Source organism: Ananas comosus, linkage group 6 (assembly GCF_001540865.1).
Source record: "Ananas comosus cultivar F153 linkage group 6, ASM154086v1, whole genome shotgun sequence".
NCBI lineage: Eukaryota > Viridiplantae > Streptophyta > Magnoliopsida > Poales > Bromeliaceae > Ananas > Ananas comosus.
In genome coordinates this window covers 1728003-1744594 of record NC_033626.1, presented here as the reverse complement: position 1 = coordinate 1744594, position 16592 = coordinate 1728003, and the positions used below count along the sequence as shown (strand labels likewise).

Sequence of the window (16592 nt, the reverse complement as noted above, 5' to 3'; positions counted from 1 at the left end):
ACGCGACTGTTTGGAGAAGAAGCCGAATCGCGAGCTTTTCGTTTTCGCAGGACCTTCTCCCTACAAAAATCCCTTTTGGCGGGCTATTTCCGAACCCCATTTTCTAGGGTTTTTTACGAACCCCCGCGCGGCTCTCCCCTCCTCTTCCCCGACTCTCCTCGGTAAGCCACCGCCGCCGCATCCGAAACCCTAGCTCTCCTCCTCTCCCTCTCCCCTTCGTTCCGCTCCGAAACCCTAGCGTCGGCTTCGAGCTCAGTCGATTAAACCCTAGCTTCGAGGGATTTCACCTCTGAAGCCCTGGTTTTTTTTTATCTCAAAGCAATTCGGAAAGCCTTGCTCGAATTTTTCTTCTTGGTTTTTAGATCAATTATTTGGTAGCTTTGTTTCGTTCTAATGGACAAAAAGCACATAATATTTTTTTGCTTCGGATAATTCATGCACTAATTTTGGGTTGGATTACAGGTTTAGAGCTAGCAAATAGATGCTTGATGCGGCTGGGTGTGTTTTATTATCTGCTTGTATCCATAGATTCCGCCGGTTTCTTGCTCAATGCTTAAATTTCTGGTTTTTTGGATGTAAAATTATCTATTTTGGCAAGTAGTTCACTCAAAGAAGGGTTTTTGATTCCGAGCTAGCAGTTTAGTCAAGCTTGGGATTGGCTTTAGGAGATGGAAGTAGCTTCGAATATAAGCAAGCGGAAAGCATCGGGGCGAGAGTCTGAAAACCAAACCGCACCCTGCGATGATCCGTCGAAGGTTGAATCTGTCCCGAAGAAAAGGAATCTCTCCCGCACATGTATTCACGAGGTTGCCGTCCCGCATAATTACACTTCCTTGAACGATGAGTCCATCCACGGAACCCTCTATGACCCTGTCTACAATCGGAAGATGGCTAAGACCTACCCATTTGAATTAGACCCGTTTCAAAGCGTATCCGTCGCTTGCCTGGAGAGGAAGGAGTCGGTCTTAGTCTCCGCGCACACTTCGGCCGGAAAGACCGCAATAGCTGAATATGCTGTTGCAATGTCCTTCAGAGATAAGCAGAGGGTTATCTATACTTCTCCTTTAAAGGCTCTGAGCAATCAGAAGTACAGAGAACTTAGTCAGGAGTTCTCTGACGTCGGCTTGATGACTGGTGATGTAACCCTAGCACCGAACGCAAGTTGCTTGGTGATGACTACTGAGATTTTACGAGGAATGCTTTATAGGGGTTCTGAGGTGATAAAGGAAGTTGCATGGGTTATATTTGATGAGATTCACTACATGAAAGACCGTGAGAGAGGGGTGGTATGGGAAGAAACTATAATATTCTTGCCTCCTGCAATAAAGATGGTTTTTCTTTCTGCCACTATGTCGAATGCGACCGAGTTCGCTGAGTGGATATGCAAATTGCACAAGCAACCTTGTCATGTGGTTTACACAGACTTCAGGCCTACACCATTGCAACACTATGTGTTCCCCATGGGTGGAGCTGGTCTGTACCTTGTGGTGGATGAGCACGAGCAGTTTAAAGAGGATAATTTTATGAAGCTTCAAGAGACATTCACAAAGCAAAAGAGTCAGGCAGATGGGAATAGGAGCGGCGGGCCTAAAACCAGTGCTCGGATTGCAAAGGGTGGAAGTGCTTCTGGAAACTCTGACATCTATAAAATTGTGAAGGTAGACTTTTTAGCTTATTAGTTTATGAAGAATTCTTGTTCTGTGCATATTCTTGCATAACATCTGTGTTTGGTTCTCTGGAAAATATCCCAATAAACAGTTTTCTGGGTGGAAAAATACTTTCCCGATGGTTCCTAGGAAAAATAGTTTTTTCTGGAAACTTTTTTCTGTATTTCAAGGAAAACTAGTGTTTTTGTTTTTCAGATTTTTTTTATAAAGAAAACAGAAACTCCAGAAAATGATATTTTCCATAGAAAACTTTTTTCTGGAAAACAATTTTTCTGTTTTCTGAGGAACCAAACACCCCCTTAGCAATGCAGAAGCCTCGCATGCGTAAGGACCATGTCTGAGCACATATCATTTGGTAACTGAATTTTACTTCTTGAGGTCATCATACATTTCGGCAGGAAATAATATGTTTGGAAAAGTCTCAAATATGTGACTTGATTTCAACAATCTAAAGACATGATTATTCTTGTAATCAACTATTTTTCATGTATTAAGTCAATCTATGTGCTGAAAGAGTCTGTTCAATTTAGTAAAAAAAAGGACTTCTATTTCAATCTGGAACTTTTTAATTAATTTGAAGAAAGTTGTTGGTCATGATGCTGTCATTTTTTTCTCCTCTTTAGTTAGCTCTATGATTCCTCCCTTCAACAAAGCTGCTAGTTAATTGCCTTCAGATTATGCTACAGTTTGCATTTAACTTGTGCGCTTAAAATGTAAACATTTTTGTTATCCAGATGATCATGGAGCGGAAATTTCAACCAGTGATTATTTTCAGCTTCAGTAGAAGAGAGTGTGAACAACATGCCATGTCGATGGCAAAGCTTGACTTTAACACCCAAGACGAGAAAGTTATTGTGGAGCAGGTTTTCAGGAACGCCGTGTTCTGTCTAAGTGAAGAAGATAGAACTTTGCCAGCAATCGAGTTAATGTTGCCTCTTCTTCAGCGAGGTATTGCAGTGCACCATTCTGGACTGCTTCCAATTATAAAGGAGCTGGTGGAGCTTCTTTTCCAGGAAGGCCTTGTAAAAGCCCTTTTCGCCACTGAAACAGTACGCTCTTTGCAAAGACCTGTGCCATCTTTGGCATTTTGATTGTTTGTCTCATCATTTATGTAGTTTTTAGTGTTTTTTATAATCTGGATAGAAATGCTATGGTTGCTGAATTGTATATGTTTTTAGTAGATTTGCCTTTCCTTTTGAAGTATGATAAGTGATCAATAAGTGACATCTTCTGGATGACTATTTTGCAGTTTGCTATGGGGTTGAATATGCCTGCAAAAACGGTTGTTTTTACGTCTGTGAAGAAGTGGGATGGTGATACTAATCGCTACATTGGATCTGGAGAATACATTCAGGTAGTCAAAGGCGACACTATATCAGCTTCGCTCATAGGCATGGAAGAAAAAGAAATGTTTAGAAGAAAGAGAACAAGAGGGAGAGAGAAATGGGATAATTAATAGGGCAAGAGATTCTTTAAGGAATAACAAGAATGTTATCTAGTGCATCAGCAGTCACAATAATAAAGGGACAAGGGATGCTTTAAAAAATTACAAGAATGTATCTAATAGTTATGTCCTCAATTTCTAGTTTTGTTTCTTACTATACTTTTCCTGCCGTATTTACCATAAATAGATGAGTGGGAGAGCCGGTCGCCGTGGCAAAGATGAGCGTGGAATTTGTGTTATAATGATTGATGAGAAGGTATGATATGTTTAGCCACCAATGCCGTTGTTTTCTGTTTATACTAATTGTTAGAAATTTTAAACAATTTCGTCTTTCTTCTTGCAAAGCTGAGGGAATTTTAAGATTGAAGATTTTTCTTTAATAAATGAATTACAACATAGTCTAAGGAGCTGCATAAATAACTTGGTAGATGAAAATGTAGTAGCACACAATGCATCGAGGAGCTGTTTCGTAAGTAATTATGTTTGTCATTATAGTTGTCATTGTACCTGGAAGCTTGCTTTTGTAGATATGGAGCAAGTTCTATTGTTGGATTCCGTTAATTATATAACACCAAATCTCATAACAACTAAAGGTTGTTAGTTGTTTTCAGGATGCTTTAAATGCATGTTTCTACAGGTACTTATCTCCAGGATCTGTATATCTTTTAATGCTGCTGAAATGATGCACATTATATTGCAGATGGATGAAGTAAAAATTTTCCATTTGTATCATGGAACTCGTTAACGTTGCACTTCCACGTAATCTTGTTAGCATTACCTCCTTTTAAAGAGTTAGTGAGATGCAATGACCATATGTAAGAAGTACAGCAAACGATGATTTTGTTTATACTGTATTACGGTATTATGGCATAGTTGCATACTTCTCACGGGCTACCAAATTTGTGCCGGCGATGAATATCACAGCATGGTTTAGTCTTTTTTAGAGTCATCAGCTTTTAATTGTATGCAAACATTGTGCTTTTTTTCTTCAAAAGAAAAAAAGAAAGCTACAAGATGAGTTTTAGGATGGCTTTTCAACAGCATCCTAAACTTCTATTTAGCATAAAAAAACAAAATTTTACGCAGGGGTGGGTCTGTAGTTATATCTCATATTATGCTGATAGTTCATCAACATTGCCAGTAGCCATGGGAAATCCATTGTTATCTTAATGCCTCCAGTCAACATGGAATTTATTTTATTTTTTCTTTCTGATCTTATTATTTGAAATATGACTTCTGAGTGTCTGTCTCAACAATTTTAGATCACAACCTAAAATCTATGCAGTCTGGTATTTCTATCTTTTGGCTACTAGGAAATCTTTTGAGTTGCTATTGCATTTTCAAAAAACAGAGGCTAATAATTTGTCGTCCTTTTCTGTGCAGATGGAAATGAGTGTTCTCAAGGACATGGTTTTAGGAAAACCTGCTCCTTTAGTCAGTACTTTCAGGTTAAGCTATTATTCTATCTTGAATCTAATGAGTCGTGCAGAGGGTCAATTTACTGCTGAGCACGTTATCAGAAATTCATTCCACCAGTTTCAGTATGAGAAGGTTGCTTTGAAAAAGCTTTTAAGTTACATGCTGTGTGAGGCATTTTCATGCAATTCGTCACAATAATTTCTTTGCTTGCTACAGGCATTGCCGGAAATGGCACAAAAGATTTCTAGGTTGGAGAAAGAAGCTACTTTACTTGATTCTTCTGGCGAGGTACTTTAGTTCATTTGGGAAGGGAGCAGCACTTGTTAACAGTTTATAGGGAACTAAACTGTTTTAATTTATAGGCTGAACTTGCTGAATACCACAACCTTTGTTTGGACATAGCTCAGTTTGAGAAGAAGATTATTTCTGAGATTATCAGACCAGAAAGGGTATTGCTATACTTGGTTCCTGGCAGGCTGGTATGTTGTCTTGATGCTTCCCTCAGTTTTTGTTCACATTGCTGTTATGGCTTTTATTATTTTGCCTTTCCTAAAATGTTTAGACTTTTAGAGTACTTTTGGCAGTCTTTATTACTTTATTTGAAATTTGGTCTATCATCATAAACAGTACTTGACGGGCTCATTATAGTATTATCAGTTTCTTTTCCTTAACCATGCTTATTTTGAGAGTTTCACTATATGTCTTTATAAAGAGAGTGGGTTATCTTTTGGTGTTATTTATATTGCTTTATGCTAACGCTGAAAAGGCGTGCTAGCCACTCTATTTAGTTTTTATCGGGAGATGCTTGATTGAATGCAAGTAAGATTTAATGAATTTGAAAATCAGGTGGAAGTCAAGTTTAGTGTATCTCGGATTTCACTAAATTATCCTTCTACATTTTTTTTGTTTGACTAGCATGGCTTTTGCTGGAATCTGCTTTCTATCACTTTCATCATTTGTTTCAACATAATCACGAAATGCCAAATTGAAAGTGTGATGGCTACTATTGAATCTTTTTAATAGTTTTCAGATGGTGAAAACGTTGTTTCCGCCAAATCAAGAGGTATCTTAAGCTTCAGTTTTGCCAATTTTCCACATTTAACCAAGACAAATATTGGATATGGGAATTTACGCTGAAACCTGATTTTGACGCCCTCACTTTGAAACAATCGCCCATCACTGAACTTACAGTTCCACCAGGTTGTTTGTTTCCCCGGAAACAAAAGGGAAGCCATGATCCAGTGGTTATCTATAATGGATATGCATGATTGTAATTAATTAGTTCCTATTTTCTCTTAAGTGGCTTTGGACCTTGTCAAGATGAAGCTGCTTAAGGGGAAGTGAGCTCTCTAGCGAAAGTCTAGCTGTGCTCTTTTGTTCGCTTTCACTCATTGAATAACTGGACTCACTACTTATGCTGGATCTCAAGTCCACAACTTTAGTAAAGCAAAGAGCCCCTTAGATGATCACATTTTTGGCAGGTTAAAGTACGGGATGGTGTGACAGAGTGGGGCTGGGGAGTGGTGGTAAACGTGGTGAAGAGGCCCCCTGCACCGTCTGGCACACTGCCCTCGGCGCTGGCAGCTTCTCGGAGTATCAATTACATCGTGGATATATTACTCCAGTGCTCTCTCGTTTCAAATGAGAACGGTTCGCGCCAAAAGCCATGCCCGCCTCGTCCAGGGGAAAAGGGCGAAATGCACGTGGTGAGTTTGAAGCTCATGGCCGAAACAGTTTTAGCATGGTCAGTTTGTTATTTGCTTTGTTCTTTTCGAAGTTTGGTAGCTCAGATGTGCGCAAGACATCTAATGATGTGCAACTATGTGCGGATTTTTTTTTTTTTTTTTTTTTTTCCGCAGATTCCTGTACCATTGCCTCTACTTGCTGGCCTTAGCAGTATAAGAATTGCAATCCCTCCTGATCTCCGACCGCCAGAAGCAAGACAAACTGTGTTGCTTGCGGTGCACGAGCTGGGAAAGCGTTACCCTCAAGGACTTCCGAAGCTGCATCCAGTGAAAGTATATAATTTATATCTCTTTCCAGTTTAAATTTGAATTGCTAGTTTCTTTTCAATTTTGTGTTTGTAGTTTCCACAATCCATACTAATGCCTTTCCTACCTGTATTCTCTTGAGTAATTTTTAACCCTTCTGGAAAATTTAAGTATCATTTAGAGAGAATGGCTGTGGGAAAACATGAATAGTATATAGCAAGAAGTTGAGGAGTAGATATGTTGGAGAACAGTTGGAAAAGTTTAATCATGCTTTAAAACAATTATCCAGTGCTCTGGTTATATGCTGTTATGAATTTTGTTACTTGTCCTATTCTACAAACCAAGTTTTGATATAATGTATGCTGTTTCCCATCAGTTTAAGTTTTTTGTGTTCCCTACTTGAATTGAGCAACTATTGCTCTGCATATTCGTATTTGTCCTTTGTAACGTCCATCACTGCTTTGATGAACCATCCCTCTGTGTTTCTTGTGCCAACTTTATGTCATTAATGTTTGCCATTGGTACAGATTCAGGAAATCCAAAAAAAAAAAAATCCTTATTCCCTTTTCTTTATTTCCAAAACCTTTTTAGGATATGGGCATTGAAGAGCCAGAAATTGTTGACTTAGTTCGTCGTGTTGAAGAACTTGAGCAGAAATTGTGTGCTCATCCACTGCATAAGGTTTGTCATCTCCTCAAGTTGCTGTTAGTGAATCTTTGTGGACTCATGACTAATGTAATGCATATTGTATATATTCCTGAAGTCCGCTCAAAGTGAGCAACATCTGAAATGGTACCAACGAAAAGCTGAGCTAAATCATGAAATCCAACAACTAAAATCAAAGATGCGTGAGTCACAGGTAACTTAACTATACGTGGTGTACTAGTTACCATTTTGTGATTCTTTTTGAGCTTGTGATGGATTGGATTGATTATTTTTTTCAGCTACAAAAGTTTCGTGATGAACTTAAAAATCGTTCTCGAGTTCTAAAGATGCTCGGCCATATTAATGCTGATGGTGTTCTCCAGTTAAAAGGGCGCGCTGCTTGTTTAATAGACACAGGGGATGAACTTCTTGTCACTGAGCTGATGTTTAACGGTACATCTTTAGTCTGATATCCTTGTTTCTTTTGCCGTTTATCTGTACTTTTTATTCTTTGTGAGCTAGACCAGATCTAAATGGTGGATGATCAGGTACATTTAACGATCTCGATCATCATCAAGTGGCTGCTCTTGCTAGCTGCTTTATACCTTGTGATAAGTCTAATGAGCAAATACACTTGCGAAGTGAGCTTGCAAAGCCTTTGCAACAACTTCAGGATGCTGCAAGAAGAATTGCAGAGGTTGGTGAATTACTTTACACTGTTTAGCTTCATTTGGTGAAGCTTCGGTACATGCACCAACAAAATGTGCCAATTCTTTTTTTTTCGTGTTTAGATACAACGTGATTGCAAGCTAGACATAAATGTGGAGGAATACGTGGAGTCAACTATTAGACCATACTTAATGGATGTTATCTATTGCTGGTCAAAGGTTAGTTCATTTTCTACATATGTGAATGTTTCGTAGTTGCAGCTTGAAAATATGAGGATCATTTCATACATTCTCATCATTGGGGTTGCCTTTTCTTTGCCCTTAGTATCATGTTTCTTTTCATTTGCTAAAAGAAAATTGATCTGTAATTTAAACCTAGCTGCTTGTTTTTAGTTGATTAAGAACTGTCCCAAATTTGTTTTGTTCTGTTCCTGTTTCGTAATTTACTTCTTTTTCTCCCAATTTGCTGTTTGTTTTGTCATCATTTTTGTTGCAGCTATTGTGAGAACATTTTGACCGGTTTCATCTTTCCCATCGCTAGTGGTTGTTTTCCTCGTTTGCGTTTATTGGTATTTGTTGTTTATAATGATTCTTTTGTTGTTCTTGTTGTCATTTACAATGCTCTGCAGAGCCCTTGATGTAAATTGATATGTCAGATTGGTTTTAAGCTATTTGTTTAAGTTTGGTAGGATGAGTGCAGATGCAAATCTTTTACAGCTTCCACAATCTTAGTCAATTATTAAGTCCTTTCTTCAATGTAGGGGGCATCATTTGCCGAGGTAATTGAAATGACAGATATTTTTGAAGGAAGCATTATACGCCTTGCGAGAAGACTGGATGAGTTTCTAAATCAGGTAATCAAACTATACTAGCTCTATACATTGTTTGCCTCCATTCAGTGCAGCTAAATGAGTCCAGCTTGCTATCGTAATGTATGCAACCTCTTGCTTTCTGTTATTTTGCAAACTATACGAACCCTAATCCTCACATAGTTTGCCTCTATCTATTACAGTTTTACCGCAGTATGACTGATATAATGGTGGTCATGAAAGTTGTTGAGACTCTTGAGAGCATTATATATCTTTTAAATTTATTATGTAGAATAGGTGTTGAGAGTTACTAATCTCTCCAGTTTAATCAGCACTATTTGTTTACATATCTACCTTATTTAAACATCGAATAGTCCACCATATGCTACAATGTTGGAAAATCTGCACAACTCACATTGAAATCAGTGATCATTGACTGAAGATTCACGACCACCAACTAATGAAATGAAACTCTCTAGTAATTTATTATGAATACCTAAGCGAAAACTTATCAGGATCAGTGGCTCTGTTCGGTACCCTTTAATGGTGCTAGTTCAATCTTCTAATAAGGCCATTAAGGTTCTGCGCAACCGTTTATTACGTTTTGTTTTTTATTAATTACAAATATGTAGTCGCTGATGTTTGATCCTTATTACTATTAGATCTTCATAGTTTCAATTTTAACTTTTAGTTCTTGAAGTTTGTTCCATGTGAAAGTTAGGCCCATCCATTAGTTACTATGTAAAAAATGTCATATCAGCACAATTCACTGTCACAGACAGACAGCCTTAAAAATTGCGTGGGCAGCAAACTCTAACATGATACAAAAGCAATGTCTTCTATTTTCAGACAGTGGACTAATGAATGAACTCAGTTGTTAGTTTTGACGAAGGATAGCCTTCAGTGATCACGTTTTTATAATAGGAATACTCTAATGTGCTTAGAGTTGAGAACAAACTTCAGGGATTACATATTGCAATTAATTCTATTTCTTTGAGCAAACATATTTCCTTTTCTCAGCATTAGTATGGTATTTGCTTTGAGCGATTGGATTTGATAATGCTTCCTTTTTGCAGTTGCGAGCTGCTGCTCATGCTGTGGGAGAGACTAATCTGGAGGAGAAGTTTGCGGCAGGTAGCGAGAGTCTTCGAAGGGGTATCATGTTTGCCAACTCCCTCTACTTATGATCTCTGAAAGTAGTTAAAAAAAGGTTTTCGATACTTGACGCCCTTCTCTTGTGGTCCAATGTTTTGTATTTTCGGCAACTTAGTTGTTCCAGTAGTAGTTTGCTTTTCTTGCATCTTTCTCTCCATCATGGGCTAACCAATCTGTTCTTGCTAATTGCATCTGTACATAATGTTCATTAGAGAGTTCCTTTTTTCTGTCTCCTTAGGGGCTGTTTGGTTTATTGGAAAAGTATGGAAAAAAGTTTTCCAAGGAAAAAAGTTTTCATGATAAACTTCTTTTTTTTTTTTTTTTTCAATTTTTTGCCTATTTGGTTTGAAGGAAAACAAACGTTTTTGAAAATATTTTTTTTCATATTTCATGGAAAACTAGCATTTTCGTTTTCCGGTTTTGAGAAACGAAATCACTAGTTTTGCATAAAATCCAGAGAGAAATTTTGTATAAAATCTTGTTTTCCTTAGAACGAAATGGACGGAAAACTTCAAAAAAAAAAGAAGAGGGTTTCACATGGAAAACTTTGTTTTTTTGAATTTTTTTCCCACGCTTTTCTGAGGAATAAAACAGCCCCGCACCGTCTACAAATTAATGTTGAACTTTGGTTAGTGTTCTTTTGAATTCCGTGCGCTGCATGATCCCTTCAACTTTAGGGCATGTTTGGTTTATGATTGGAATAGGAATGGGAAATGGAATTGGATTGCTTTGTAATGGGAAATGGAATGACGAATCATCCAAAAATGTTTGGTTCATTATTGGAATGGAAATCGGAATAAAAATTTAAAATTTTTGAGAGAGGGTTTTGATTAAGAGAAAGTGATGAAGAGAGAGGAGGTGGGTGTTGATGAAAGAGGATTTTGAATAGTTTACTTTGGAATGAGCCAATCCGGGATTCAAAGTCGGATTGGATCATAAATGGATTTGCCCATTCCTATTCTCGAGTGGAATGGAAATCGGAATCCGATTCTTATAAAATAAACGGCAACTATCGAAATCAATGAATTCCATTCCGATTCTATAGTCTAAAATAGGTGAACCAAACATGCCATTAGTGTAGTCATTTGGTTTTATTGTATTTTTGACCTGTTTGATGCACATTTTGAGCACTAACTGGTTAGTTACCGCAAGATAATGAGACCCTCTCGCCTTTCGCGCAATATTATGATGTAGTGTTGTTTGTTGAAGTGCTATTTTAAGTAGTGGTATTTGATATTCCGTCTTTGGAGCATACTGAGGAGTAGCAGATTAAGGCTTTGTTTGCTATTGTTGCCATTTTCTTTTTTTTCTTTTTTTTTTTCAGTAAAACACACATTTAGTTAATTGAATATTATGGTGAATGGATTTTCTTAAACTAGGAATGCATAACTGTTAAAACAAAAAATTGCTCAAGGAAAAAGTAGTTCTAATTTTTAAAGTTCCCTTATCCACTCTCACACTCTTTTGTATGAAAACTCTTATTTAATAAATTGAAAAATGATACCAAGTCCAAACCTGGCCTCTAGATTCGTCACTATTTTTCTTTGTTTCTTATGTAATGATTGAATGGCATTAAAAAAAGAAAAAAATCCTTTCTCTATTCAAGTGAAAAAAAAAAACTATTCTGATGAAATTGTTTATCAGATGTTCTATTGGAAATATTTACAACTCAAAGCAGAATTAGAATCAAGCCTAATATCACAAATTATTGCAGCGAAAAATAGAGTTAGGACTTAGGCTGGAATATTATTAATAACATCAAGCTATTGGTGCTATTAGATTTTCGACCCTTAGATGAGAAAATATACAGTTAGGATAATGTGGGTCTCCTTGGGTTGAGTAAATTATTAGTTTAATAGTATAATCTAACGGATGAAAATCGTTAAAGGGTTAAATTTAGCGGCGAAAAATTGAATAGTATCAAACGTTTAGTACTATCGATAGCATCCTAGCGGGAGTCGTAGAGTTAGAATGAGGATCAAGTAAGCACAAAACAAGTAGATGCTACTACTAAGTTTGTTACTTTTCGCTCTACAAGAGGTATAGAGTCGGTTTGGAATTGTAAATATAATGCATTATATATGTGGTGAGAAAGAATAATAATAAAAAATACTTTCTTTTTTTTGTGTTTGTAAACGATAAAATATTAGTGTAAATCACATTGATTTTGTTTGAATATAATTTATAAAATTTTAGGTAAAAATGAAATAATTCTTATATATATTGCCCCAGCTTTTTAGCTCTTTGGATATATTGTGCATCCTAAAAATAAAATCCTTGCTGACACCACCGCTACTTATTAATTCGTATTGGAATAATAATCCAAATTTAATTAAAATAATATTGTTAGACATAAGTTTAAATCATTTATGTAATTAGAGCAGAATTTATAATTATTTAAAATAAAATTTAAATTTATCATCTGTTATGACTTAATCGCTATATATATAGTTAGGTATTGAATAATTAGATGAATAAGTCACAATAGATATAAATGCATAAGGCCGAGGATGTCGTCCAGGGTGTAATTAAATATTTTTTATTAATAAAATATTTGTTTAGTTTTTTTTTTTTTTTTAATATTTTTTCTTCATATTATATTTTATTCTATTTTAGATCATGAATTATATTACCGGTATCGACGCAAATACCGATTTCAAAAATTATCATCAGAAAAAATCACGCTTCTAATAATTCGGATTTCAATAATTGACATCAGAAAAAATCACGCTTTCAATAATTCGGATTTCAAAGTCCACGTGGCAGCCGCAAAAGGAATGACACTTTAATAATTACACACTAGTTAGTAATTAGCTCACCTAGCAAAAAGTAGTACGTTTATTTATTAATAAGTAATTAACCCACTAACATTGGATTCCTCACTTGTGCCTCCCCTCCTTTGTTTTGATTAGAGTATTCTCAAGATGCTTTGAGATCCGTGCACTCTGCCAAACAAGGCAAGCAGCCGTCTGGCAGAGTAAAAGGGGGAGGAGGATCCCCGTACTGACTGTCTGCCCTCGCCTCTTCAGTCAAACACTCAACAGTCTTACCAGACTTTGCTTGGACTTAAAAATCAAATTTCCAGTCTGCAATCACAGAAATTTTTTTCTTTTTTATAGGAGGTAGGTTATTACTAGAAAACTAATCCTAACATTCAAACAATCTCCATTGCATTGTGGTTTAGTGCATTTTTTTTCTTTTATACCCTATGAATTTTTTTTTTTAAAGTTTTACTTTGCTTTATTTCTCGTGGTTCTGTTTTTGTTTCGTCTGAAATACCTATCATTTGATAGAAGTGAAATGACATAATTTATAGGGTTAATTTTGTACAGATCTCTGCAGATATAGTGAATAACAAACATATTCCTACAAAATTCAACTTTCATATGTTGTCTCTGCAAAAGTTTTAAAATTTTTAAATATGTTCCTCTGATTTGTTATTGTTAGAAAACCGTTTATATTTTCAATTTTGCTATTATAAATGTCTCTCAAAAAATCATAATAGTATAATATGAGAGAGATATAAATGTCAAAAACTAACCAGAATTAAGTATTTAATCTATGATTAACTAAAATTTTCTAACGGCATGGACATATTTGAAAACATAAAAATATAAAAATTACTATTTTTTATATGAGTTTAAAATGGTTCATATTTCAAATGAGTTCTATACATTTTTTCCAATTACTGATATGCTGGTAATGCCTGTTAAACATAAAAATATAAAAAATACTATTTTTTGCTAACTTAAGATTTTGAAAAAAATAGTTGTTTCATTATTTAACATGGTACAAAATATAAGCTATTGATTTCAATCGATAACAAATTCCTAGCATGATTGATTTTTTTCTATTTAATTTGCGTCCACATGGGTTTATCAAACTTCTATAAGTAACATTTTTTTTAAGGGATAATTACCAATATATTTCTTAAAACTTTGAAAATATCTCATTTATTTCTATATTTTTTTTTTCTTTCCATTATACCCCTCATATATTCTTCTATTATTCTAAAAAAATACCCCTATAATTACCATCTGTTAAATTAATTTGGATTAAATATAATAAGTTAAATATCTATCAGAGTTAAAAAAAAATCAAAATATCTTTTTTGCCCTTAACTTAAGGGCAAATAGAAAATATTGGTCATGGTATAAGGGTATATTTGAAAAGACCAAAAATCAAAATACTTTGTGTCCTTAACTTAAGAACAAATAAGAAAAGTCGGTAATAATAGAAGGATATATTAGAAAAGGCAAAATAGTAATTTTATAAGATAGCAGCTATGTTAACAGTTCATTAAGTTAAGGACACAAAGTATTTTGATTTTTGGTCTTTTCAAATATACCCTTATACCATGACCAATATTTTCTATTNGAACAAATAAGAAAAGTCGGTAATAATAGAAGGATATATTAGAAAAGGCAAAATAGTAATTTTATAAGATAGCAGCTATGTTAACAGTTCATTAACAGAATTTAACTCCTAAGGATATATTTAAAACAAGTAGGAACTTTAAAAAAGTTATTTTCAATATTAGCCTTCTAAGAGGAGTAAATCAGAAAATCGAAAAATTTTCAAAAATATATAAGCGCTTGTCCCAAATAATTAATATATATTAATAATTTAGTTTAATATTTAGTATATTAAATAGTTTGTTTTGGGTACAAATTCTCGGGTTTTGCTTTGAACTTTCATATCGGGTTTGGATTCATATGTGATTTCGGGTCTCGATTTTTATTCGGGTTTGGTTTCGGATTTTGCAAAATTCGCCCCGAAACCTACACGTCGATTTCTTGCATGATGCTGTAGCTATAAAAATTTATTTTTTTCATGCTCTGTTGTTGCAACGTGTAATGCAGCATCAGCTTGGGGTTATAATTGATTTAACTGCACTAAAGAATAAAAAAATAAAATAATTTTTTAAAAAATGAATTGATTATTTGAGTGGAATAGTAACAACTTGTCACCCTCAAGACGTGGGTAAACATGCACCCAATAAATTAAAAAGTTGTTGATTTTATTTTTTTTCACCTATATTTATTTGGTTTTTCGAAAAAGCGTAAAAAAATTATGTTTAAAAAACTTTTTTTATGAAAAATATTTCTTTTCTACCGTCTTGATCTTTCGGTTAAAAATTTGGGAAAATAAAAAGATTAGTTTTCAAGAAAAAAAAAATTCAGAAAAACTATTTTTTTAGAAAGCAAACTAAAAAAATTATTCACCATTAGTTTTTTTTTTTCTCTCTCCTCATCTTGATACGACACGTGCAGCGTACCTTATTTCTGTCGTGACTGAGACGTTTTCTGTCGCGACTGAGAGTTTCGTCTTTGACGTTGCTGCCACCGTAGGTCTCGCCGTTGCCATGAATAAAGAGAAGGGGGTGAGAAAAATGATAGAACTCAACATTAAAATGCAGATTATATATAAGATGTAAAAGTATCATTTTAACGCTTAGCTAACCGTGGTTAGCTCTTTTAACACATAATTATCTAAATTTGGTAAAAGAAGGATATATTTGCAGAGAAGAGAGCTTTTGAAGGAATAAATCTGACAACTTAAGTTTTGTAGGGATAGACTCGCTATTTGATACTTTTAAAGAGAGCCGTATGCAATTATCCCTTCAAAAAAAAAAGTATTTATATATAGTTGAGTGGACTATCTCAGAAAGACCTATAGTTGAGGGGTCTTAATAAATATTTATTCTATTTATATTTTGGATAAACTTTAAATACTAATTCTGTGGTTTCGTATTTTCTCACTTTAGTACCCTAGTACCTCGTAATTTTATTTTTCTCTTCCCATCAGCACTTTTGTTAACTATTTGTTAAATTATATACAGAAAATTTTAGATATCCCACTTATAGTTTATCGATATTTATTTTAGTATTCTTTGATTTATCAAATTTTCACTTTACTACTGTATGGTTTAATTTTGTCACTGATTTAATAAAAAAAAATTAACAAAGCATATAAGAAAAAGAAAAAAAAAATTACATAATACTAAAGTGATACATTTTAAACTACAGAATACTAAAATAAAAAAAAACACGAAATTACAGAAATAATATTTAAAGTTTTTTCTTGTATTTTAAAATCATGTTGATATAGAAAAGAACAAGAAAACATTAGACGGATAAACAATGATCACGAGGAGGAGGTTTGGTTTGGCGAAGCAGAAACTTCGGCCAAAAAAAATTTAAAAAACCAGCAGTCAAAATCTCTCCATCATCACGTGCTAGCTTCGCTCACATGACAACTCTGTAAAATTATTTATACCCCGCCTCGGACTATCCTGATATTGCGACTTGACCTCTGTACTATCTAGGGCTACAGATAAGCTGCGTTATTTACGGTGAGAAAGCGATAAAAAAAAAAAAAAAAAAAAAAAAAAACATAAGATTCAGTTACAGTATAATTTTTATGATCTTGCTGGAAAATGGACAAATATTTCTCGAGGCGGGGCACCACACGGGCTTTGCTCGTATGAGAAATTGCTTGTAAAGATATTATTAATCGCTGTTCCCTAAACACGAAAGAAAAAAATACCAAGTATTTAGATAAAATAGTTATGTTATCATTCACTTGTAAAATGCGTATTAAAAAGTTACTTCACAACAAAAATCATATTCTTTTTAGTGATCACACACCAAATGCATTTTATATATATATATATATATATATATATATATATATATATATATATATATATATATATATATGAAAGAAATCAAAGTGTTTACATGCAAGAATCACTTAAAATTTTTTTTAAAAAAAGTATAAGACCCATATTG

At 34.5% G+C, this 16592-nt stretch overlaps 1 protein-coding gene across 1 annotated transcript; it reads left to right on the top strand.

The window, feature by feature from the left end:
• Positions 1 to 10443, top strand: LOC109711633 (DExH-box ATP-dependent RNA helicase DExH10). Its single transcript, XM_020234775.1, has 17 exons — positions 1 to 161; positions 463 to 1658; positions 2402 to 2716; positions 2917 to 3021; positions 3299 to 3367; positions 4495 to 4662; positions 4747 to 4818; positions 4893 to 5009; positions 6012 to 6236; positions 6390 to 6548; positions 7113 to 7202; positions 7285 to 7380; positions 7466 to 7619; positions 7715 to 7863; positions 7958 to 8053; positions 8596 to 8688; positions 9720 to 10443. The coding sequence occupies exons 2-17, from the start codon at positions 669 to 671 to the stop codon at positions 9828 to 9830; spliced, it is 3009 nt and encodes a 1002-aa protein (XP_020090364.1). The 5' UTR covers positions 1 to 161; positions 463 to 668; the 3' UTR covers positions 9831 to 10443.

What these genes read in the sequence shown, in the direction of transcription:
- LOC109711633 (XM_020234775.1), top strand. Translation starts at nt 669, where the DNA reads ATGGAAGTAGCTTCGAATATAAGCAAGCGGAAAGCATCGGGGCGAGAG. An exon ending in AAAAGGGCGAAATGCACGTG is followed by an intron (nt 6,237 to 6,389) that starts GTGAGTTTGAAG and finishes TTTTTTCCGCAG; the next exon opens with ATTCCTGTACCATTGCCTCT. An exon ending in CAAAGATGCGTGAGTCACAG is followed by an intron (nt 7,381 to 7,465) that starts GTAACTTAACTA and finishes TATTTTTTTCAG; the next exon opens with CTACAAAAGTTTCGTGATGA.